Here is a 25,881-nt window from a genome sequence, read left to right on the forward strand (position 1 = left end):
CAAAATCTTCCTGACATTCTTTCAACGGAAGACCACAGGAAGCACTGAATGGAGCGTGTTGGCAATGGTGGGAGGTGCTTTACCAAGATCATTAATACATGAGTTGGAAGAAAAATGGGGATGCTAGCAGGTCAGCTTTATCTTTAGCTGAAGTGACAACAGAACCATCTGGTTTGGACAGAGGTGGGAGCAGAGATGGGCACAACATGCAGCCAATAGCTCAATAATGACCTTCATCCATTGACTGGAAATCCTATGCATAGTTTTGCCGATGATAGCACATTGCATTCCACTTTCCATTTTGAGAAACCTTGCCCTGTTCAATCAGCTTCAACCTCTCTTTGGCAAGGGACCAGAATTCTCGGCTACCCATTAGGGCAAGAAGCAATTTTTCTACTTTTAGCCTGTTCAAACTCTAGTTTTGAACTGATTAATAACTGCTTTACAATTGTTGCCCGCTTTGGTGTAGGCAGAAAATGAAACTGAAGAATTAGAAACAAGCCAATTACGATACGCGACATTCTTCTCTTGAACAGCCTTAGCACATTTATTGAAACACCAACGTTTAGATAAAGGATGAGATTTTAAAGTGGAGTGTGGGATAAAGGATTCCATTCCTGCAAGAATAATTTCACTAAAACAACTGAGCAAACGTTGATATCAGAAGTTTTGAAATGGTAATCCGATCAAGGAAAAGAAGAAAAGAAATCTCGCAGGTCATCCCATTTTGCATTCTTGTAATGCCAAACAACACGAGGTTGGGAATAGCCATGAGATAAAGGCTCCATTGGAGAAGACACAATCACCAAGTTGTGATCTGAAGTACCTAAAGGATCTCTCACTTCCACCGTGTACTTAGAAGGGTAGTTTGTGAGAGGAAAAAAAAAAAAAAAGTGTGTTGGCTGTATGATTAGGATTGTCCGGTATTCTTGTAGGTAAATGAACAATCTGTGCAAGGTCATTACTAATTGCAAAAGCCTAAGCATCTCGACCAGCTGGGTCAGTGTGACTAGAAAACGGAAGCCAGCTGGAGTTGTGAACATTAAAATCACCAAGAAAAATTACCTCACTGTTAGGAAAGTTGGACTGGAGAAAGTCAAGTTGCAAAGAGAGGAAGTCAAAGAGCTCCAAGTGATTAGTGGAGTTGGGAGAACGGTAGAGACAACAAATGCATTTTACAAAATGAGGCAGAGAGATTTTAAGCCAGAGAAGATCGAAGAGAGGAGATTCCAAATTTCCAAGTCTCTGACAGGGAATATCAGAACAGAAATATGCACAAGTACCACCTTTGAGGTGAAAGGAATCATACAGCGAATAATTTGGGCATCTGAGATGAGCAGCAGTTGAATCAACCGATAACTGAGATTCTGTCAGAAAAAGTACATGGGATTTGGCAGACTGCAAGTGGAAATGGACATCGTTGAGATTGGAACTGAGACCACGTATATTTGTGAAATGAATTAGGAAGTCCTTGGGAGGTTTAGATCTTTTCGCAGATAAGCTTGCTCTATTAGTTTGACAATTCATGGTGTATTCAATTGTAAGAAAAAGTGGGTGGGACATGCTGTATGAAGTAATGAAATTTTTGGATATGGCGTACACATGGTAAGAATATATCCAGATACTTGACATAACGTGGCTTTGACAATGCTCCCCGCATACACACTACTCGGACTCCCTCCAGTCACTATCTGGCAGAGTAGAGGTAGCAAGATTATACACTAGCTGATCCGGAAGCTTCCTAGAGAGTTACCAATAGGTTCAGTTCGGTGTACTAACTTGCGGGCCGGCCTGCGAACACCATTTTAGAGCTGTACCCTCAAAATGTAAGGAATATTGGATCTCACCATGATGTTCATCATAACCTCAAAAGTCATCAATCATACTGCATGATGACTAAACATGGGTTCCACCACTTGAAGCCTCCAATAAGCAAAGTGGTGGTACTGCACCGGTTGATGAGAGTCATCTACCACCTAGTACCGCCTGGTAACATAGAGGGGCGGTATTCCTCCATGTGGTGTGGGCGCCACACCTCGACCCCTGCTTACGTTGGTTCACACCTGGGTGATCATCCACCATGTACTTGTGAATGGAGGTTATACCTAGGATTACTAACGGCCCCACCGTCGTGAAGGTGCAGGCAGAGGATTTGGCTGTCACAGACCGTCTGGACTTCGCCGAAATTGGGTTCCACTTGACTTGAGTGCCATCCGAATATAGTTCCATCAGTGTTTTAGACTCCCAGGTAGCAAGTGCAGCTTGTCTGGCATATCTGAGAGAATGTTTGTGACAACCTCAAGGACTAAATAGCATGGTGAAATAATATCTTATCCAATCTCAGTGTTTTTTCCCTTCTTGCCACCTCCAGAGCATGTAGAACTGTTTCTACTTTTGATCTGCAAGTTCTGAATGGCCGAATACCTATTTACTATTAAATAATACTGCAGTATCTATTATATCACCAAAGAAGGGATCCCTCCGCCAGCTAATATTGGTAACTAAACATTGAACATGGATTTATCTGAAAAGGAGTATGTTGCTAGATTAAGATCTGAGTTTATGAGAAACTGGTATTTAAAATGGAATGCTGCTCTTTTGGGCAGGGTTACATATAGTTTTATTCCTAATGTCTTTGAATACACCAAGCAGTTAAAATGGTTTTGTCCTGGCTTAAATGTCACATTTATGATTACAGGTCATGGGAGTTTGATAGTATGAACCAGAGCTATAATGTGCAATACATTCTATGTTGATATTAATATTTGTACCGAATTTAAAATTGTAGCCAAGCCAATAAAGAAATTACACACTATAATGAACAATCACGCAGTCCTTTCCTCGTTTGCAACACAAATAAATGACCTAGTATGCAACATTTCTTGCAATGATTGCAACTCATCTTATCAGGGTTCAACGTGGTTTCCATGAATTTTCATGTTAATCATCACACGGCCTCGGTTCATGTTTCTCATTCAGCAGAGTCAGAATTAGCCTTTCGTGCCGTTAATGAAAAACATACTTTTTTATTTAATGAGGCCAAAATACCTGGTGTCCAATGTAATTATACAAGACTATTAATTGCAGAAACTGCCAAAATTAAATATGAGAATTCTGTTAATGTTCACTGGCCATATCTACTTGTGGTCCTTTACGCGCATGTGTGAAGACAAATAATCCCTATTTAAGTTTCATGCTCACCCCTATTTGGTAATTTTCATTCCTGTGATCACGACATATGGTCGAAAAGCATTGTCAGCTTCAGGAAGGAAACAGGTTTTGTAATTTTTTTTTTGTTAAATTAATTTTTTACTTAATTTTTAATTGTGTTCATTTGATTTTTAGTTATTATTAATTATATCTTAATGTAAGGTAAGATTTTCGATTTTTTAATTGTTTGCATTTTAATTTTTGGAGAGTATCATACTGAAGTGTTCTACATATCATTTTGAGGTAAACTTCTCTTATTCTTTTACAAGGTCATGGGAGTATAAACTCCAAATTAAATGTAGTTGGATTGTCTGCATCGCCTCTCTGCCCTTGTGGAGCTGTTGAGACGGTTGATCATTTAATTCTAGAATGTAACCACTATTTAGATATTGGGAAATCAGCTTCAGATCTTGACAAATGTGTATAGTCCCGGTGATTTTCCACAGTGGAAAGAGGGGAGAATTTCTCTGATTTTGCCGATAGTGTGTTTAGGAGATGAAAATGCATTTTAAATATTAATCCTTAATGAGGTGTTATACCCAAGAGTTTATAAGGTTTTCTTGGCTCTGACTTTCACCGATTCTTTTATGGTAAGATTAGCATTAGCAGAGGCATATGATGCAAGAAAGCAAGCTTATGCAGCATCCCCTGCCAAAATAAAAAAAAAAAAAAAAAAAAAAAACCCTCTCATTTCAACCCCTCCATTCGTTCCAAATGCTGGTCCAGTTCAGCCTTAAATTTATTTAGGCTATCAACTTCCACAACAAAAGATGGAAGTCTGATCTAACAATAAACTACCCGCTGGCTGAAGGCAAATTTCCACACATCTATCCTACAACTGCCTTTCCTCAATTTGAAACTGTGCTCCTTCATGTTCTTAATCTGAGCAAGAGGAAGAATCCCATCAGCATTCAGCTTGCTCAACCAATTCAAGGCCTTATACACCTCAATCAGATCACCTCGCAGGTGTTTACTCTCCAGGCACTGCAATTTGCAAAACTTAGGCCTTTCTTGGTCAGAGCACCCCTTTGTTCCCCTCACCAATCTTGTTGCTCTTCTTTGTACTCGTTCTAGCAACTCTATATCCTTCCTAAAATTAAGCTTCCAGACCTGTACACAGTACTCTAGGTGTGGTCTGACCATTAGTATTAGCGTTAGCAAAGGCACATGATTCAAGAAAGCAATCTTATATAGCATCAGCCAAAAAAAAAAAAAAAAAAATTCCACCCTTATTTCACCCATCCACTCGCTCAAAATGTTTGTCAAGTTCTGCCTTGAATCTATTTAAGCTATCAACTTCTACAATGACACATGGAAGTTTGTTACACCAATCAACCACCCGCTGGCTAAAGGCAAACTTCGCACATCTATCCTACAACCGTCTTTCCTCAATTTGAATTTACATGCCCTCTCAGGCGATTATTCTGAGCAAGAGGCTCCCACTTTACCTGGAAGTAGCCAAAAGAGGCTTGTATTATAGTCTTAAAAAGGGCATACCCACAGAATTTCTGGGGATAGCCCTTGATATCGCCAGCACCTTCAATGCTAAAAGAAAAAGAATAGCCACAAAGCTCCATGAGCTGTGGCAAACAAAATGGGAGCAGGAAACCAGAGGTCTAGTTACCAAAAGGTTTCTGCCACGGGTAGCAATGGTCAGTCCAAAGCTGCCTAAGTGGTATGCCCCTGGACTTTTTACAACATTCACATTGACAGGTCACGGCTCCCTAAAGGTAAAACTAACCTCCCTAGGGCTGACTGATGACCCAAATTGCACCTGTGGCAAGAGTGAAGACTGGGCAATAACAATAAATGCCCAGGTTTTTATTGTTATTTTATTCATTCTATGTTTTCATTCATATAGAATGAATGAAATTATACATTCATTCTATATGAATGTATAATTCATGACATCCCCAGAACACAGCTAATAGCACAGATTGGGCCCCTTCCAAGGGGGAGAACATCTATTCATTATAGAAGAGGAAAATTATAAAGCCTTTACAACCTTCACAGAAAGTATTTGAAATGTGCAAAACTATTTAAAGAATGGCAATCAGCCCACTGGAAATTCAATAATAATCAATAGTTAAAATTACCCACATCTCCCACCATGCCCAGACAATGACCTAATAACTGTCAGGACAGCAGTATTCTGTGCCCTGACATGACAAAACCGAATTGACCTGGATACTCTCTAGGATTACCCTGCCTAAGTTCAATAGCAAAGCTTAATTAGACAGTACTCACCTTATATAATCTGCAGTTGTTACTTGAAGTAGGTTGGATAGGTAATTTTGGGGTTTGTAAAGTTTAAATAATTTAAGAGTTTAAATGAGTTAATTAGTAAGGATACAGAGTTCAAATTAAATTTAAACGGAATTAAAATATGCTCAAGGAAGTAGAAGTGCACAACTCCGTCCTTGGTTGTCATTGAAAAATTAATTAATTAAAAACTCTATAAAATAAATGAAACCCGGTGAAGGCAAAAGTCATAATGACTGACTTTTGTTTTTTAAATGTCTTCAGTTGGTAATACTAAGTGAGGAGGGAACGCGTGTTATTTAAAAAAATTTCTATGTTCCCGTGATGCTCTTTGTGACATGCGGGAATCTAAGGTACGTGAGATTCCAGACTGGGGAAAGGTTGGAGGGTAATTTCGCATTTATGATGTTTAATTTAGAATGATGGCGGAACCATTCTATAACAAGGGCTTCGTATTGAAAAATTTTGTAACTAGTTTTTAATTTTACAATGGTGATGGCTGAATCAACTAGAGGGGTGTGGTTGTGGGAATGTATGTGTAGTGTAAGCTCGGTATTGGATTGCCCTGTTCTGAAACTGTTGTAGTGGTAATAAGCCTGTGTATTAGAGGTTTTTGTGGTACCATACTTGGCAGTGGTGCTTCCCATGTAGCAGGCATTGGAGTTTTGCTGGCATTTAATTAAATATATAAAATTATTCATGTCATTTATTGGGTATTTATGTCTCTTTGTATGTATTAAATAATGATCCAAGTTTGTTATATGAGGAAAATATAAATGTAATGTCAGTGCCCGCGAACACCCGATGGAATTGTCTGGCGAGACTACTGTGATAATGGAGAATGATTTGTGTGCTCCCTTTTGTGTTGTGTTTGGGTGGATTATTGGTGTTATTTTTGGCGGTGGAAATAATGTGTTGGATTAGTTGAAACGGGTATTTCCTGGACATGAACTTTTTTGTGAAATATTGTAGTTCAACAGATAAGTCATCTTGTGAAGAGCTGTATTTAATAGCATTGTGAATTTGGTTGTAAAGAATGGCTTTTTTTGTACTAAGTGGGTGGTGTGATGCCAAGTGTAGGTATTTTCCTGTGTGTGTGTGTTTTTCCTAAAAATCTTGGTTCCCAGTTTGGTGCCTGTTTTGTATATTGTGAGGGTAACGAAGTTGACCTCACAATATACAAAACAGGCACCAAACTGGGAACCAAGATCCGTTATGACTTTTGGCTTCACCGGGTTTCATATATTTTCGAGTTTTTAATTAATTAATTCTTCAATGACAACCAAGGACGGAGTTGTGCACTTCTATTTTCTTGAGCATATTTTAATTCCGTTTTAATTTAATTTTAATCCCATATCCTTACTAATTAACTCATTTAAACTCTAAATTATTTAAACTTTTCAAACCCCAAAATTATATATCCAACTTACTTCAAGTAACAACTGCAGATTATATAAGGTGAGTACCATCTAATTCAGCTTTGCTATTGAACTTAGTCTAATCATAACGGTATTTTAAGATATTCGATAACATATCTAATTGGATTACCCTGCCATCTGTAGGAACCCGGGGTCCACACCAAATAAGTAACCATGTGGGGGAGGGAGATGTACAGGCAGCCAGGAAAGCAGATTAGCTGAAAAATATCAGTAAGCTGGTAGCAAGGGGATGCAAGTAGAATGAATGTTTGTTTGTTTGTTGTTTGGTTTTTAGGAGAATTAGCAACTAAGGCCATATTATTCCGGGGATATGCGTGGTCATTCCCTGACCTTTCCGCATCCTCTGTATTTGGTGGGCACAGGCTCGAACCCCGGTCTAATCAAGAAGCATGTGCTACGCACTGCTGCTCCTGCCCATCTGGCTACGGGGGTGCCGAATAATGAATAGGCTGGTCGCCGAGTGAAAGAGTGAATTAGGAATTATGGTAAAAGGGAATAAATGTCAGTTTTGTCAGTCTTCCACTTATTTCCATTCACAATGAGTGTTCCATTCATTTTCATTGGTGAATGGAAATAAGTGGAAGAGCAATTGTAATTAGCTGAAAGAATACAAAGTTAATAATAACTTACACTACTTTATATATATTAACAACACTAGGACTGCATTCTTCCCTGGCTTGCAAAAAAACTTGCAGCTAGGCCTGCACCACAACTGAAGTATAATAGTAAGTTGAGGTGACCAGAAAGTAAGAGTTGAACAAATGATATGAAAGCCAGAAGAATGAATGAGAATGTGTGTGTGAGAAAAAGAACACAAACCATAAATGTTAAAGTTCACACTAACCCTAGTTTTAATCTTTTATATTCTTTTTTATTTAGCTTAATTATTAAGCATGTTTCGAACACGGTATTACGAATGCAATGCAAATTACCACAACCGGGTAAACTCACACCTCAACCTGCTGGCGCCTCCGTAGCCAGGTCGGCAGGAGTGGCACATGCTTCTTGATTACACTGGGGTTCGAGCCCATGACCATGGTTGCAAAGGGAATGACCACCGCATATTCCCGGAGCAATATGGCCTTAGTTGCTAATGCTCCTAAAAATCAAATAACAACAAACTTCAACCTGCTGGAGCAATAAAATAGTGTCACAGTGGCCCTAATGCAGCAACAGGAAAAATTAAAGCCCTCTTCGCTAAGCCAGGTTTCTACCAGGATGAAGAAATAAAGCTGATAACCAGAAATATAAACTAATTATAGAGGGCAGTATGAGTAGTGCAAAACTGAGCAACTAACACAAATGAGCAGGAAAAAAAAAAAAGAAAAAGAAAACTGGATAACAGTATGTGTCAAAGTTGAACATAAGCTCAAGCATAAAGACCAAGGGTCAAATAAAACTCTGTCTTTAGTAGATGCAAAAATCTTTCCATAATTAAAAATTAAATCAAATAAAATTCACAAATGTTATTTCAACTTTGCATTGAAATATATGAAAATGCTGCAATCATATAGTATCGTGGAGAAAATTTATATATTTGGAACATTCACCTTGAAGGTCCCTTAAGTACCTTTGCAAAACAAATGTGTGTTGAAGGGCACTGTTAGCATGGTAGCAAAATTGTTTAAACTGCAACCTCGAAACAGCCATAGTAGTCTTTGCAGACATCAACTGATTCCTTATTCAGTTCGTGACAAAGAAATTGACCCATAATTGATGTATCCTTCTCAGATGAGGCATGATTTTATTTGAATGAACATGTGGACATCCAAAATAACAGATGTTGGAGCTTAGAAAAACTCACTTTGCACACCAAGTTTCTTTTTACAATATAAAAGTGTTAGTAAATTAATAAGAGGAGTTTACCTCAATATAGTACGTGGAACACTTCCGTATGATACCCTCCAGAAATTAAAACGGAAAAAACGAAAAAATCGACAACTTACCGGTAACATTGAAGCTGACAATGCTTTTCGACCGACTGTCGTGATCACAGGAATGAAAATTACCGAATCAGGCTAAACCTGCAACTTAAATAGTGATTATATGTCTTCGCGCATGCGCGTAAAAGGTCCACGCATCGGAGATCAAATATGGCCGCCGAACATTAACAGAATTCTCGTGTAATTTAATTTCAACGGTTTCTGCAATTAATAGTCGCGTATAATTACGTTGAACGTTAAGTATTTTGGCCTCGTTAAATAAAAAAGTATGTTTTTCGTTAATGGCATGAAAGGCTAATTCTGACGCTGCTGAACGAGAAGCACGAACTGAGGCTTCGTGTTGATTTACACGAATATTAAGAGAAAACCGCGTCGAACCCTGGTAAGACGAGTCGCAATCACCGCAAGAAATGTTGTATACTAGATCATTAATTTGTGTTGCGAACGCGGAAAGAACCGAGCGATTGTTCAGTATAGTGTGTAACTTCCGTATAGGCCTAGCTATAATTTTAAATTCGGTATCTTTAAAGAATCTGTTAAGTTGTTTGTGCCACTGTTCAACATATGGGACAGAAATAAAGTATTTTTTGATATTACTATTGTTGATTGGTGTAGTATTTTTTATCCTATCCTTAGCTTGTACCCTAATTCGATTTATTGTGTTAATGGGATAACCCCTGTTCAAGAATCTGCTAGTTAATATTTGTATTTCTGAGTCCAAAGCAGAATCTGTCGTTGAATATTTATAGACATTTAGAAATTGATTAAAGATAATCGATCTTTTGTAGGTGAACGGGTGGTAGCTATTATAATGAAGAAGCATACCGGTGTTTGTGGGTTTTCGATAGATGCTAAATTGTATTTTGTTCGAGTCACGGGTAAGCGTGAAATTTAGAAAGTTTAATGACTTAGTATCCGTATCTTCCCTTTCCAATGTAAATTTGAGTCTAGAATGAATATTATTAAACGAATGTAAAATGTCTTGGATAGTACTACTATCAGTAATAACTAGAACATCGTCTAAATACCTCCCATAGTATGTGATACGGGGACGAAAAGGTGTCAAATGTATCTGCTCAATCGTTGAGAGATAGATCTCTGACATTAAGCCACTCAGGCTCAAACCCATTGGTAATCCAAAAATTTGTTTGTACACCTTGTCTCGAAAGGTGATGTAGTTAGCCTCAGCTAATAGTTTAATTAAGTGAAAAATTTCCTTAATGGTTTCTGCAATTTTGGTTTCTGCAATTATAATTAATCGGTGTCGAGTTTTTATTTAACATATCCCAAATAATATCTAATGTGTATTCAACGTTTACATTCGTATATAATGAGGTAACATCTAATGAGAATAAATTGTCATTGTCGCCGAGTCTACAGTCTTTAAGATTATTAAATAATGCTTCGTAATTCTTAATCCCAAATTGTATAACCTGTCTAAAAGGTTTTATAATATTATATACATGTGTGGCTAAGGCTGAAAATGCCGAGTTCCTGTAGGAAACAATAGGTCGAATCGGAAATCCAGGCTTGTGTAATTTTACCTGACCAAAAAGTGCAGGAATATTGTATGTTCTGGACTTCAATTCCTTCAATTGAACCATAGTAATGTAGTCGTTTTTACGATATGTGGTTAACGTTTTATTGTATTGATTTACCAAATTGGTAAACAGTGCCGGGTCCACTTCACGATAAGTGGAGGTATCAGACACAACTGAATCTAACTTATTAATATAATCATGTTTATCTAGTATTACCACTGTATCTCCTTTATCTGCCCTCTGTATAATAATGTCCTTATTTTCTCGAAGTTCTCGTAAAGCTGAACTGTCATGTGTATTCAATTTAGGAAGTCGCGTTTCTTTTATGTTATTTACTACTTGGTTAACTTGTTGAATAAATACATCTTTTTGTGGAACACTACGAAGTCCAAATTCAATATCAATTACGCATTGTTTTTTTGGCAGCTTTTGAGGTGGTAAATTATAATTTAATCCTTTGGATAAAAGTGAAATCTGGTCCTGCGATAGTGTACACGAGGAAAGATTTGTAACCTGTTGATATGTTGGTTCGTTGGATACTGGGTGAGGGGGTGTTCGTGAACTAGCCGACGTATTCTGTGGTAGTACGGTGACATCCCCCCCACCGACGTATTCTGTGGTAGTACGGTGACATCCCCCCACCGACGTAGTCTGTGGGGGGGATGTCACCCAACTCGTGTGAACTTGGTCGCAAGCTCGCGACAATGTGTTAGAATTCGCATGAACGTGTCTTGAACTATTCGATAATGTTTGCAACTTATTAACGTGTCTGTTTTTTATTTCTGAGGCTTGTGCTTCCCGTCGCAAATCTATGGAGGTCTTCAATACAGACCAATCGTTCGGATGTAGATAATTTTTTAATTTATCGCGAAGCTTCCTAACCTGGGAAAGGTATTTTTGTTTATCCGAATATCGAGATTTTAAGGCAAGCTTAACAATATTACGTGATGTCGCCAGTGATAGTTGTTTTATGCCTAAAATTTTTTGATTTAAATTCACCTTGGCAAACATAGGAACAATGTTGTTTTGAAGGCAATATTTTAGGACAGAAATATGGTAACTTTGGGCCGAGTACCTTAGTGTAGATTTAATGTAATTTTGTACCAAGCCATTCAAAAAATCTCCCATAATTGTGTGTATCGATTGTATACTACTGGAGAGACGGGAAGTGAATGAAATAGTCAATAAGAGTTTGAAAATTAATTAGATAGTATGAATCAGAGCTGTAATACTCAATATGTTCTACGTTGATAATAATATTAGTAAATTAATAAGAGGAGTTTACCTCAATATAGTACGTGGAACACTTCCGTATGATACCCTCCAGAAATTAAAACGAAAAAATCGACAACTTACCGGTACATTGAAGCTGACAATGCTTTTCGACTGACTGTAGTGATCACAGGAATGAAAATTACCGAATCAGGCTAAACCTGCAACTTAAATAGTGATTATATGCCTTCGCGCATGCGCGTAAAGGTCCACGCATCGGAGATCAAATATGGCCGCCGAACATTAACAGAATTCTCGTGTAATTTAATTTCAAAGGTTTCTGCAATTAATAGTCGCGTATAATTACGTTGAACGTTAAGTATTTTGGCCTCGTTAACAAATTTTTGGATTACCAATGGGTTTGAGCCTGAGTGGCTTAATGTCAGAGATCTATCTCTCAACGATTGAGCATATACATTTGACACCTTTTCGTCCCCGTATCACATACTATGGGAGGTATTTAGACGATGTTCTAGTTATTACTGATAGTAGTACTATCCAAGACATTTTACATTCGTTTAATAATATTCATTCTAGACTCAAATTTACATTGGAAAGGGAAGATACGGATACTAAGTCATTAAACTTTCTAAATTTCACGCTTACCCGTGACTCGAACAAAATACAATTTAGCATCTATCGAAAACCCACAAACACCGGTATGCTTCTTCATTATAATAGCTACCACCCGTTCACCTACAAAAGATCGATTATCTTTAATCAATTTCTAAATGTCTATAAATATTCAACGACGGATTCTGCTTTGGACTCAGAAATACAAATATTAACTAGCAGATTCTTGAACAGGGGTTATCCCATTAACACAATAAATCGAATTAGGGTACAAGCTAAGGATAGGATAAAAAATACTACACCAATCAACAATAGTAATATCAAAAAATACTTTATTTCTGTCCCATATGTTGAACAGTGGCACAAACAACTTAACAGATTCTTTAAAGATACCGAATTTAAAATTATAGCTAGGCCTATACGGAAGTTACACACTATACTGAACAATCGCTCGGTTCTTTCCGCGTTCGCAACACAAATTAATGATCTAGTATACAACATTTCTTGCGGTGATTGCGACTCGTCTTACCAGGGTTCGACGCGGTTTTCTCTTAATATTCGTGTAAATCAACACGAAGCCTCAGTTCGTGCTTCTCGTTCAGCAGCGTCAGAATTAGCCTTTCATGCCATTAACGAAAAACATACTTTTTTATTTAACGAGGCCAAAATACTTAACGTTCAACGTAATTATACGCGACTATTAATTGCAGAAACCGTTGAAATTAAATTACACGAGAATTCTGTTAATGTTCGGCGGCCATATTTGATCTCCGATGCGTGGACCTTTTACGCGCATGCGCGAAGACATATAATCACTATTTAAGTTGCAGGTTTAGCCTGATTCGGTAATTTTCATTCCTGTGATCACGACAGTCGGTCGAAAAGCATTGTCAGCTTCAATGTTACCGGTAAGTTGTCGATTTTTTCGTTTTTTCCGTTTTAATTTCTGGAGGGTATCATACGGAAGTGTTCCACGTACTATATTGAGGTAAACTCCTCTTATTAATTTACTAATATTATTATCAACGTAGAACATATTGAGTATTACAGCTCTGATTCATACTATATAATATAAAAGTGTGTTTGTTCTACTTTCAGTGCAAGAATTATTGTGCATTTGTTCTTTACAGAGATGTTAACTTGGAAAAGTATGAGTCAGGAACAGTCAGTTAGCATTAGTAGAGGCAAATGATGCAAGAAAGCAAGCTTATACAGCATCAGCCAAAAAAGGAAAAAAAAAAAAAAAAAAAAACCATTCCCATTTAACTGATCCATTCATTCCAAATGTTTGTCTAGTTCTGCCTTGAATTTAAGCTTTCAATTTCCACAACAACAGATGGAAGTTTGTTCCAGCAATCAACTGCCCATTGGCCAAAGGCAAACTTCCACACATCTAATCACAAATGTCTTTCCTAAATTTAAGTTTATGCATTGTTAGGTTTGAAATCTGAGCAAGAAGAAGAGTCCCAACAGCGTTAAGACTGCTTAATGAATTCAAAGCCTTATACACCTCAATCAGATCGCGAGGTGTATAAGGCTTTGAATTCATCATATTTAGCCGCTTATTGAATATTTATTCATTCAAATTATTTTTTGTAAGAAGCTTATAGACCTAGTAAGGATCGTTAGTTTATTCTGAATTGAGACAGCGAGATTTGAAAGTTAATTAATACTTAAGTGTCCATAGATTAACGTTCGTAACTTCCTGCCTTTGTGCTTGTCATACGTTCATTATATATCTAACCTAGATAGCGTTAGTATAGTATAGGTTATAATATTTTCGGTGATCGGTAAAATCTATTAAACTTGTTGAACTTCGTTGGCATTTAAATTGTACTTTTAACTAAATACATATACCGACTTAGATTACAAACGTAACATAATTAATTAATACATAACTGATACGGAAGTTATATAAAGGGAACTCGGAGATAATTAATACTTGACACTAAAAAATATATATCCCGTTATAATTGCGTTGGGAGATAAGTTAGGGTTATAAACTGAAATTGAAATTTTATTTAAATTAAAAGAAATCATGACTCAGACCAGCAAAACAAAAGGCTCAAGCTAATGGAAGTGCTGTGGCTCAGAGGAGAACTGAGGGGGGCAGTTGCCTTCTGAATCACAGCCTTCTAAAATGCACAGCTTGCATGATGTTTGTGGAGCATTCAGGTACGGGACATATTGCCATGGGGGATGTCTTTGTGTGTGCGCGATACAAGGAGTGTATCGAAATCAAGCAACAACTCAGCGTTCTTATGGGCCTATATGAGAGCTTGAAGGACAGGGTGGATGCCTTCGAAGGAACTAAATTGAGGGGCCCATCAAGCTCTCAGCTGCCCACATCAACGCCAGAGCTTGCAATTGGTCATCGTGCAACACAGCGGCAACCCCCAAGGCAGAATGCGCTGGTCCCAAAGGAACTAGTATTTGTTGGTGACTTTACTGTCAGGGAAACGGGGAACATGCTTTGTAAAAAGGATAGGTGGAACAGGACCAGGGTATGTCTGCCAGGGGCAAAGGTTGATGACGTTGTAGAGCAGATATCATCTTTTAAGGGCACAAAAGGTGATATAGTTGTACATGTTGGCACTAATGATATCAAGAGTAGGAGACCGGCAGAATTGCTTAACAAGTACAGGTCACTGTTGAAAAAAAGCCGTGAAATAGGGTTGAATTTGAAAGTGTCTGCAATTCTGCCCAGACATGATAGGAGGGAATACATGATGAGAGCCTTGTCGACCAATTCGGCCCTGGAATGATTGTGCAAGGCTCAAGGGGTAGAATTTTTTTCAGCCTGGACTGTACTTGTTAACAGGAGAGATTGCTTCTACAGGGATGGGATACACTTAAATAGAAAGGGTGCAAGAATATTTGCGGATGCTATCGAGGCAGTGTTAGGTGGGTCGGAAAACTGCTAGCTTGGGGGGGAGACAAAGACGAATAGATTAACAGTAGCCAGAGGCAGAGGTGAAAGAGATTCTTGCACTGCTTCTATTGGAATGAGCAGAAGCCTGAAAAACAAGATGCATGGTATTTCAGAGACTGCTGGGAGCCATTGCGGTACAAGTAAACACATGGGTTGTGTTAGGGTAGCTAAGAATAGAAATAGATGCATGTATACTTGCGTGTACACTAATACTAGGAGTTTAGTAAACAAACTTGATGAATTTGAGGTATTTCTCAAAACACCAAAGACAGATATTGTTGGGATATCAGAGACGTGGTGTCACACAGATATACGGTATGCAGAACTGGAATTTGGGGAGTACAATGTCTACAGAAAGGATAGACTGGATAGGAAGGGAGGAGGAGTTATGCTTTAGTTAAGAAATACATAAAATCCAAGGAAGTGAAGCCAGTGCATATCGCTGGACAGTGCAGTGTCGAGTCAGTTTGGTGTGACATAAGCATTGGGAGATCAAAATTGAGAGTAGGAGTGTGCTATAGGCCTAATGACTCTAATGAGTACAATAAGAAACTGTACAGGGAAATAGAGTGGGCCAGTAAATCAGAGAGTCTTATAATGGGAGATTTTAATTTCCCAGATACTGACTGGAATTTGGGGGATGGTCACTCACACACTAGCAAGGTTTTGTGGATTTATTGGATGATTGTTTTCTACATCAGCATGTTCGGGAGGCAACTAGAGGGAGGAATACTCTTGATTTGATATCAGCAGTGATTCTTCATGCATTAAGAATCTGCAGATAAATGAACCACTAGGTGGCAGTGATCACAGTGTGCTGAAGTGGGATTTACTCAAAGAGGTAACTACCATAAGGGGTAAAGGGAAGGGTTATTGCTTTTGTAAAGGCGACTACGATGGACTTCGACAGTATTTAAATTCTATAAAGTGGGACCAACTGATGATGTTACCAACAGCAAATGCAAAATGGGAAGCATTCAAAGAACTTATCTTGGAAGCTACTAGGCTTTATATACCAACTAAGAAATATTGCTCAAGGTTTAGGCCTAAATGGATGTCAGATGAACTGATGAGGCATATGGAAGAGAAGAAACATGCATGGGATACATACAAATTAACACATGACACAGAAGCCTATGATAGATACAAGTTGATCTGTAACCAAGTTACAAAGGAGGTTAGGCAAGGGAAGGCAGATTACGAGAAATCTTTGGCAAGGGATGCAAAGAAAAACAGCAAAGAGTTCTTTACTTATGTAAACTCTAGAAGGAAGGGGATGAATCAGATTGGTCCACTTGATATCGATGGGTCAAATGTTGATGATCCTGCTCAGGTAGCTAACAAACTAAATGAATATTTTGCATCGACATTCACACATGAGGAGTTATTTAGCGAGTGGAATGCCAGAGGTGTATTCAACTGTAGTACTAAGCTAGAGAATCTTGTAATAACTGAAAGCAAAGTGGAGGAGAAATTGTTGAAGATAAACACAAGAAAGGCACCCAGGGTGGACGGGATCTATCCACTTATATTAAAGGAGGCAACAGAGGAAGTAAGCAAACCCTTAGCCATAATTATGAGAGCTCCCTTGGACTCAGGGGAGGTGCCCACGGACAGGAGATGTGCAAATGTGACCCCAATTCACAAAGGAGGATCAAAGGCTGACACAAGTAATTATAGACCTGTGAGTTTAACTTCTGTTCCAGGAAAATTAATGGAGGCACTAGTTAAAGAAGTACTGCAGGATCATTTAGACAAGACATCAGTTATAGCTCGGACACAGCATGGTTTTGTTAAGGGGAAGTCTTGCCTGACCAATTTGATTGGATACTATGATGCAGTCACAAAGGAACTGGATGCAGGGAATAACTTTGATATTATATACTTGGATCTTAGAAAGGCTTTTGATACTGTTGCACATGGAAGACTGCTGCACAAATTGGAGCAGTGTGACATTGGAGGCAAATGCTGCTGTGGATAAAGGGGTGGCTAAGGGGGAGAAGACAGAGAGTGGTAATCAATGGACACTGCTCGTCGTGGACTAATATTATTAGTGGAGTCCCTCAGGACTCAGTGTTGGGTCCATTATTATTTTCTGTTTTCATAAATGATATTGATGATGGTATATCAAGCTTAATGTCCAAGTTTGCAGACGATACAAAGGTAGGCAGGGTTGTCAAGGACACTACTGACACTATGCTGCTGCAACAGGATCTGGAAAGGTTGAGCAGATGGGCTGAGAGGTGGCAAATGAAGTTTAACATTGACAAATGTAAAGTACTACACATGGGAAACAGCAACCTCAGAGCAACGTATCAACTCTGTGGTACTACACTGGCAGTGGTAGAGAATGAAAGGGACTTGGGGGTGGTTGTGTAGGCAGATATGAAGTTCTCTGAGCAATGCAGACGGGCTGCAAGAGTAGCTCATGGTGTATTGTCAATGATATATAGGAATTTTTCTAGCAGGGATAAGGAGGTGATTATTCCCTTGTATAAGGCAATGGTCAGGCCACACCTAGAGCACTCTATACAGGTCTGGAGGCCTCATTTCAAGAAGGATGTAGAGCTGCTGGAACGAGTACAGGGAAGAGCAACAAGATTAGTGAATGGGATAAAGGGGTGCTCTTACGAAGAAAGGCTTAAGTTTTGCAAATTACAGTATCTGGAGACTAGGCACCAGTGAGGTGATCTGATAGAGGTGTATAAAGCCTTGAATGGTTTGAGCATGCTCAATGCTGATGGGATTCTTCCTCTCGCTCAGAATAATCACCTGAGAGGGCATAAATTCAAATTGAGGAAAGACAGATGTAGGATAGACGTGCGGAAATTTGCCTTTAGCCAGCGGGTGGTTGGTTGGTGGAACAGACTTTCATCCCTTGTCGTGGAAGTTGATAGCCTAAATAAGTTAAGGCTAGCTGGACAGGTATTTTGAACGAACAGAGGGGTGAAGTGGAAGTGGTTTTTTTTTTTTTTTTTTTTTTTTTTGGCTGATGCTGCATAAGCTTGCTTTCTTGCATCAAATGCCTCTACTAATGCTAATGCTGTCCTAATGTGCTAATGCCTCGCAGGTGCCATGTCTCCAAAAGCTGCAACTTGCAGAACTTAAGCTTCTCTTCATAAGATGATCCCTTCATTCCCCTCACCAATCTTGTTGCCCTTTTCTGTACACGCACGCTCAAGCTAATCTACATCCTTCCCAAAATGAGGCATCGAGACCTGTATGCAGTACTCAAGGCATGGCCAGACGATTGCCTTATACAGAGAGACAATCACCTCCTTTCCCTGCTAGCTAAATTCCTGTATATCATTGACAAAACCCCATAACCTACTCAGGCAGCCTGTCTGCACTGGTCAGAAAACTTCATATCTGACTGCACAATTACCCCAAGGTCTCTTTCGTTCTCTACTACCCTGAGTGTAACACCATATAGTTGGTATATTTCTGTGGGGTTACTGCTACACATATGCGGTACTTTGCATTTGTCAATGTTAAACTTCAGTTGCTACTTCTCGGCCCATCTATCCAACTCTTCCAGATCCTGTTGCAGAGGCATACTGTCATTACTGTTATTAACAACCCTGCCAACCTTTGTATGATCTGCAAATTTTGACATTAAGCTAGATATACCTTCATCCATATCGTTGATAAATATACAAAACAACAATGGACCCAACACTGTGCCCCGAGGTACAACACTAATAAAATTAGTCCACGTAGAGCAGTACCCATTGACTACCACTCTGTCTTCTCCCACTCAACCATTCTTTTGCCCATTGCAGCAACTTGCCCTTAATGCCATACTGCTCGAATTTGTACAGTAGTCTTCCATGTGTAACATTATCAAAAGCTTTCCTGAAATCCAAGTATATGTTGTCAAAATTATTTTTTGCATCCAGTTCCTTTGTGACCACATCATAGTATCCAATGAAATTGGTCAGACAAGACTTTCTCTTGACAAATCCATGTTGTGTTTGAATTATTGCTTCAGTCTTGTCTAAATGATCCTGCAATACTTCTTTAACCAGTGACTCCATTTTAACCTGGAACAGAAGTCAAACTAACAGGTCTGCAATTACTTGTGTCACCCTTTGATCCCCCTTTGTGAATTGGAGATACATTTGCACATATCCAGTCCAAGGGGACTTCCCTCGGGTCCAAGGATGCTCTCATAATTATGGCTAAGGGTTTTCTTACTTCCTTTGCTGCCTTCTTTAATGTAACTGGATAGATCCCATCCACCCCCAGGTGCCTTATGTTTAACTTCAACAATTTCTCCTGCACTTTGCTCTCAGTTATTACAAAATCACTCAATTCCTCATAAGTGTGATAAACATCTGGCACTCTTCTCCACTGTTTGTGGAGAAGAGTGCCAGCTCCTCATGTGTGAACGTAGATGCAAAATACTCATGTAGTTCGGCAGCAATCTGAGAATGACCATCTGCAGTCAAAACATTGATATCAAGTGGATCAATTTGATTCATTCCTGTCCTTTTAGAGTTTATATAAGTAAAGGAATCTTTGCTGTTTTTCTTTGCATCCTTTGCAAAGATTTCTTATAATCTGCCTTTGCTTGTATCTGCCATAGGCGTCTGTGTTGCCTGACAATTTATGTGCATCCCATGCATTTTTCTTCTCTGCCACGAGTCTCATTAGTTCATGTGACATCTATTTGGGCTTGAGCAGTATTTCTTTGTTGGAACAAAAAGCCTAGTAGCTTCCAAGATTACTCCCTTGAATGCTTCCCATTTAGAATTTGCTTGTGAATTTGAAGTGTAGGAGATCTGCAAATTTACTAAGCAAGTACCAGTCAGTGCTGAAAAAAAACTCATGAGCTAGGGTTAAATTTGAAAGTGTCTGCAATCCTGCCGAGACACAATAGGAGGGAATATATGATAAGAGCCTTGTCAATCAATTTGGCCTTAGAGAGATTGTGCAGGACTCGTGCGGTAGAATTATTTTCAGCATGGTCTGTGCTTGTTAACAGGAGAGACTGCTTCTACAGGGATGGGATACACTTAAATAGAAAGGGTGCAAGAATATTTGCTGATGAAATTGAGGCAATGTTGTGTGTGTCATAAAACTGCTATCTTGGGGCGATACATAGATTAATAGGTTAAAAGTAGCTGCAGGCAGATGAAAAAGTGATTCTTGCACTGCTTCTATTGGAATCAGCACCCCCCCCCCCCCAGAAAGCCAGTTGCTGGTGTTTTCAGGAACTGCTGGGGGTCATGAAACAAATAAATGCATGGGCTGTGTCAGAGTAACTAAGAGTAAGAACAGGTACATGTACACCAATGCTAAGAGTAAATAAACAAATTTGATGAATTTGAAGTGCTGGTTAAAACATCAAAGGTGGATACTGTTGGGATATCAGAGACTTGGTGCCACTCAGATATAAGGGATGTAGAATTGGAATTTGGGGAGTACAATGTGTACAGAAAGGATAGACAGGATAGGAAGGGAGGAGGGGTTATGCTGTTAGCTAAGAAACACACACACACACACACACAATCTAAAAAAGTGCATCCAGTTGACATAGATGGACAGTGCAATGTTGAGTCAGTTTGGTGTGACATAATCACTGGGAAAGCAAAAATGAGGGTAGGAGTTTGTTCTAGGCCTAATGACGCTGATGAGTACAGAGAAATAGTGTCTTATAATGGGGGGTTTAAACTCCCCAGATATAGACTGGAACTTGTGGATTGGTCACTCGCACACTTGCAAGGCTTTTGTGGATTTAACTGGATGATTGTTTTTTACAGCAGCAGCAGCAGCATGTTAGAGAGAGTAACACTCTTGATCTGATTATCAGCAGTCATTAACTATGCATTAAGAATTTACAAATAAAGGAACCACTAGGTAGCAGTGATCACAGTGTACTGATGTGGGATTTACTTAAAGATATAACTACCATCAGTGGTAAAGGGAAGGGTTTTCGCTTTCGTAAATTTTTATGCAAGAATTTTTTTCAGCATGGTCTGTGCTTGTTAACAGGAGAGACTGCTTCTACAGGGATGGGATAAACTTAAATAGAAAGGGTGCAAGAATATTTGCTGATACAATCGAGGCAATGTTGTGTGTGTCATAAAACTGCTATCTTGGGGCGATACACATTTTCGCAATGTCGAATTTGCTCCAACGCGATTGATATATTAGGGAACAATGCGAGCATAATGTGATTTTCATGTTTGCTCGTGCGTGATTTCGTCTGCGAGTAACACAAGGTGAGCGGAAAACTCAGCACCAAGCGGAACACGCTACTGTGCAGCAATACATACAAGGTTACGATGCTTAAAAAATGTGAAAAGTGTGCGAGCTATATTTCCCATTTACTGTAGTACAGTAATACCCCGACTTACGCTACCCCGACTTACGCGAACTCGGAGTTACGCGGTTCTTGATTTTTTCGTTTGGCAACGCTGCCGCCCACTATCTTCAAGGTCGTTTTTCATATGTTATCGATATACGGTACGACGGCGGAGAATGAGAGCGTAAGATGAACAAAATTCAACTTTGTTGCTTTTATGTTTTTTATATCAGTGAAGGGGAAACACATTTCACCATAATAATGTAAAAACCAACACAATTCCAGCTATCGGTATAATCGCAAATGCAATTAGATCGAGTTTACTACCAGTTTATAACAGATTTCACTAGCAGAAACGCAACTGGATTTTTATTGTTTTATGGTAGTAACCCCTAGAAATGTGAGGTGTTAATAGCGTATCTCTGCCTTTATGGTGTTGTTTATTCAGTTGCTACATGCGCGCAGCTTTGTTTATGCGTATCAAGCGTGGCTCCTCCTTTTGTAATTGTGCTTTATTCCCTAAAAATGAGTAAAATACTTAATTAAAAGGTGTGAAAAGGAAGCGTCCTGGTGAAGACACTGCAGATTCAGAGAGAAAAAGAAAAGCAATTATCGATAAACAGAGGCGGACTGGGTCAAAAATTCTTACCCGGGAAAATTTATAGTGGCCTCATACTATGGTTTATGGCCAAAATCACACTGGCCCACCGGGGTTTCCCCGGTAAGGCTTATGGCCAGTCCACCTCTGTCGATAGAGAAAAAATATGAAATTGTGAAACGCTTTGAGCGAAATGAAAGACCATGTGATATTGCACGTGCTACAGGCCTAAATGAAGCAACGGCGAAAAGCACATGACAATTGCAAACTTGACAGGTTGAAAATTGAAAAGGGCTCAATTGTAAAGGGCTTAAAAATTTTAGAAAACATAGACTCCAACGAAGAACGCGTTATAGCTACGAAGAAATTCTGCGTGAAAAAAAGAACGCGCTGTGTCGTCAGACGAATTTGTTAGATTTTATAAAGCCATCGACATCGAAATAACTTTTTTACGTAAGTCATTTGTTTTTTTTAATACATATTTTGTATTAATATGTATAAAGAACTGCAATTTTATTAATATTTTTCTTCTAAACTAGTGTTTTTGTTAGTCCTTGGTCCCAATTAAGCAAAATTTATATGTATTTATATGCAAAGTTGTACCCTGACTTACGCGAATTCGACTTACGCGATTTTCGTCGGACCCACCTATCGCGTAACTTCGGGGTATTACTGTATTGGTTGGAGAGACACTGCTGTCATTCACTGTATTCACAAGATAACAAGTGATACTGTAGGCAGACTCACGTTTTCAGGAGCTGATATTTTCTGTTTGAACAGAAATTTCGTGAGGCACAATAGCGCAAGCAGAGGAGCACATTTCTGGAGGTCACTACAATAAAACAAAAACAATTTGCAGTTCCTGATTTACTGAGCTTTTCAGTTAGTGCAATCTAATTATAAATGAGTAGTAAACTCGATCTTACTGCATTTGTGATAATACTGATAGCTGGAATTGTGTGGGTTTTTAGGTTATTATGATGAAATGCATTTCCCTTTTACCGAAATCTTCAATCATATAAAAAACATAAACAACTATTCAGAATCTTCTCTTCGTTCCTATTTTTTAAGCTTCATAAACTTGTCTCACTTCTGCAATTTATGCGTCCTGTTGTTCATTGTTATTGATTTGCTTATGTCTTTTAGTGTTTTAAATTTTACAATCCAAAAAAAAAAAAAAAAAAAAGGAAACTGTCAGTGAACAGAAATATGAATTATGCAAACTTCATATCTTGTTAAAGTAAAGTTCTATATTTACTGTAATATTTATTTATTTATTAGAAATTTAAGATGTTTAAACCTGTGTTAGCAATTTTATTGGGTTTCTAACTTTTTTTTTAGTGTTTTACTTAATAGACTGAACATTTTTTTTTTTTTTTTTGTGTGCTCCACCACATCCCTATTTTTCCCATTCCCATAAGCCCTGTAGTTTTTAATGCATGAGATACCATAATGCGAAGATTTTTAGGAACATATGTACTGCCTTATAGCAGAACTGATTATATTTCTTAGGAAACCAACAGATGGAGGAAAATTCTCTACACTTTTTGAGCAAAATTCTGCTACATTACATACGTACCTTCATTCGCTTGATGCAGACATTGAGAAGCATGTTCATAAAAAGATAATGAGTTATGGATTATTACTACCTTTTTTCCTCTGCATATCACTCACTGTGATTTTTCTTTTCTTCTAGGGATTCAAGGGATTGAGTATCAATAAAAATCGTCATGCAGAACTTGAAGAAAGCATTAAAGTTATAGCATTCAACTTATCCAGCTATCAACTGCAGAATTTAAGTTAGAATATTTTCAGAAAGCACGTGGAGCGCATCAGAACTGAATGACACCAGTTTACGCATTTCCTTTAATAATGATAAATTTGTTCATCAGCAATTTAGATAGAGCTATATACAGTTCTGTTTAAATTGCTAATACCTTTTTAAGGTGTACAGCATTAAATTTTAAATGCACTATAAATTTAAAACTCTGAGACACTGCCAGGACAACTTCTCGTCAAATGGCAGGTAGTGTCTACTTGCAAGAGTATGCCAAATTGAATAATGCGATATTCAGACACATAAGAGTTATGCATCTGATATGTTCCAGGGGTTAAAGATACACCTAACAGTTATGTGTACCTGTTACTCCTAGAATGAGTGCAGCAAATGCTCTGTCTTATTTCATTCACTTGTCATTTCAGTATGGATATAAACTCACATGTTGAAATGAGAAATTCTGTAATCTACATCAGTGAAGTGGTACTGTTAAAAAACACTCTTGTGCACAAACAGATCAAGGGATACAATTGAGCGAATACTATGATCTTGCTTATTTCACCAGAAGAGTGGCTTAATAGAATGATGCAACTAATAACATATTTCTTCAGTGTAACATGCATTATTATTACTACATAAAACCAAAAAAATACTACTCACTTTTGTAGTTATACTCTGTGAATTCTTCTGCTTACTCCGTTTTCTTTTTATATGTCCTTTGTGACGGCAACACTTTCGATGGTTGCTTGAACTCTTAGAATGATAGCTAGAATCTACACTGTCAGATGGATCTGAAGACTGTGTTGTGCGACGTCGTCGATGCCTCCGATATCGATGACTGCAATCACATCGTGATGCATAAATATCTCTTGGTGGGCTGCCTTCTCGATACCCACGATCTGTGTCAGAGCCCTTCTCATACCAATCACTAAATTATAATAAAAACACATTTAACTTATAATTCATGAAAAAGTAATGACCCATAAATTTATTCAATAAAAACAATAATCTATTCTATAAATTAACAAAATAAGGATAGAAATTAAAAGTGCACATACTTATCATTACACTACATTGAAATTTAAAAATAACTTTTAGGAAGCACTTAAGCAAGTACACATAACAACCACATTTACCATAAAACTATAGGGCCATTATCACTGGAATACCGGTCCATTACAGTTTATTTCTTTTGACAAGTGACACCAATTACTGTTGCTTGAATGTGAATATTACTTTCCACTTTACTTATCAACAATGAGGCTGTTTCAGAAAATGGGAACTTCATATTACAGAAACCCACCCTTTTCACCTTTTTTAAATAAAGGTTTGGAATTCATTTATTACTGTTACCGTACAGTAATAATTCAGCAATATACATGTATGTGTGTATATATAGAGGGTAATTTTTAAAAATCTTTTATTAAACAAAACACAGACAAATACATAGTCACATGTATGAATTATACAGATACAGTAGGGACTAAATCAATACGGCTGTAATTCCACTTCTTACATCATTTAATAAAACTGTAGGTAATGTCTGAGTTCAGGCTGAGAGCAGCATGACTCAACAGGTCACACACACACAAGCCGACCGGGCTAGCTGAGTGGGTAAAGTACCTGCCCGGCAACCCAAAGGTCGCGGGTTCGATTCCCGCCTCGGGCTTGGATCAAAGTACTGCAAAAACTTTGGGAGGTGCAATATGGTCACAGAAGCCGATGCGCCAACAACTACCAAATCAAAAACACACACACACACACAATTGAATAACCAATTCCAAGCATGCTGAATTCTGATGGGATCCTTCCACTTGTTCAGATTACGAACCTAAGGGGGCATAAATTCAAATTAAAAAAAGACAGATGTAGAATAGATGTGTGGAAATTTGCCTTTAGCCAGCGGGTGGTTAATTGCTGGAACAAACTTCAATCTGTCGTCGTGGAAGTTGATAGGTTAAATAAATTTAAGGAGGAACTGGACAGGATTTGGAGGGAATTGTGTGATTTTTTTTTTTTTGCTG

The 25,881-nt window shown here is 38.3% G+C and overlaps 1 protein-coding gene across 1 annotated transcript in view; it reads right to left on the bottom strand.

Moving 5' to 3' along the window:
* Positions 1 to 25,881, bottom strand: part of LOC150077659 (dual specificity protein kinase CLK2-like) — a 377,713-nt gene that overhangs the window by 268,978 nt on the left and 82,854 nt on the right. Inside the window, exon 3 of the mRNA XM_090384751.1 lies at positions 24,518 to 24,785. Coding sequence (XP_090240877.1) covers positions 24,518 to 24,785 — 268 coding nt within the window. The remainder of the gene's footprint in view (positions 1 to 24,517; positions 24,786 to 25,881) is intronic.

The sequence above is a fragment of the Mastigoproctus giganteus genome, chromosome 11, assembly GCF_048544385.1.
Source record: "Mastigoproctus giganteus isolate SK-2022 chromosome 11, ASM4854438v1, whole genome shotgun sequence".
NCBI lineage: Eukaryota > Metazoa > Arthropoda > Arachnida > Uropygi > Thelyphonidae > Mastigoproctus > Mastigoproctus giganteus.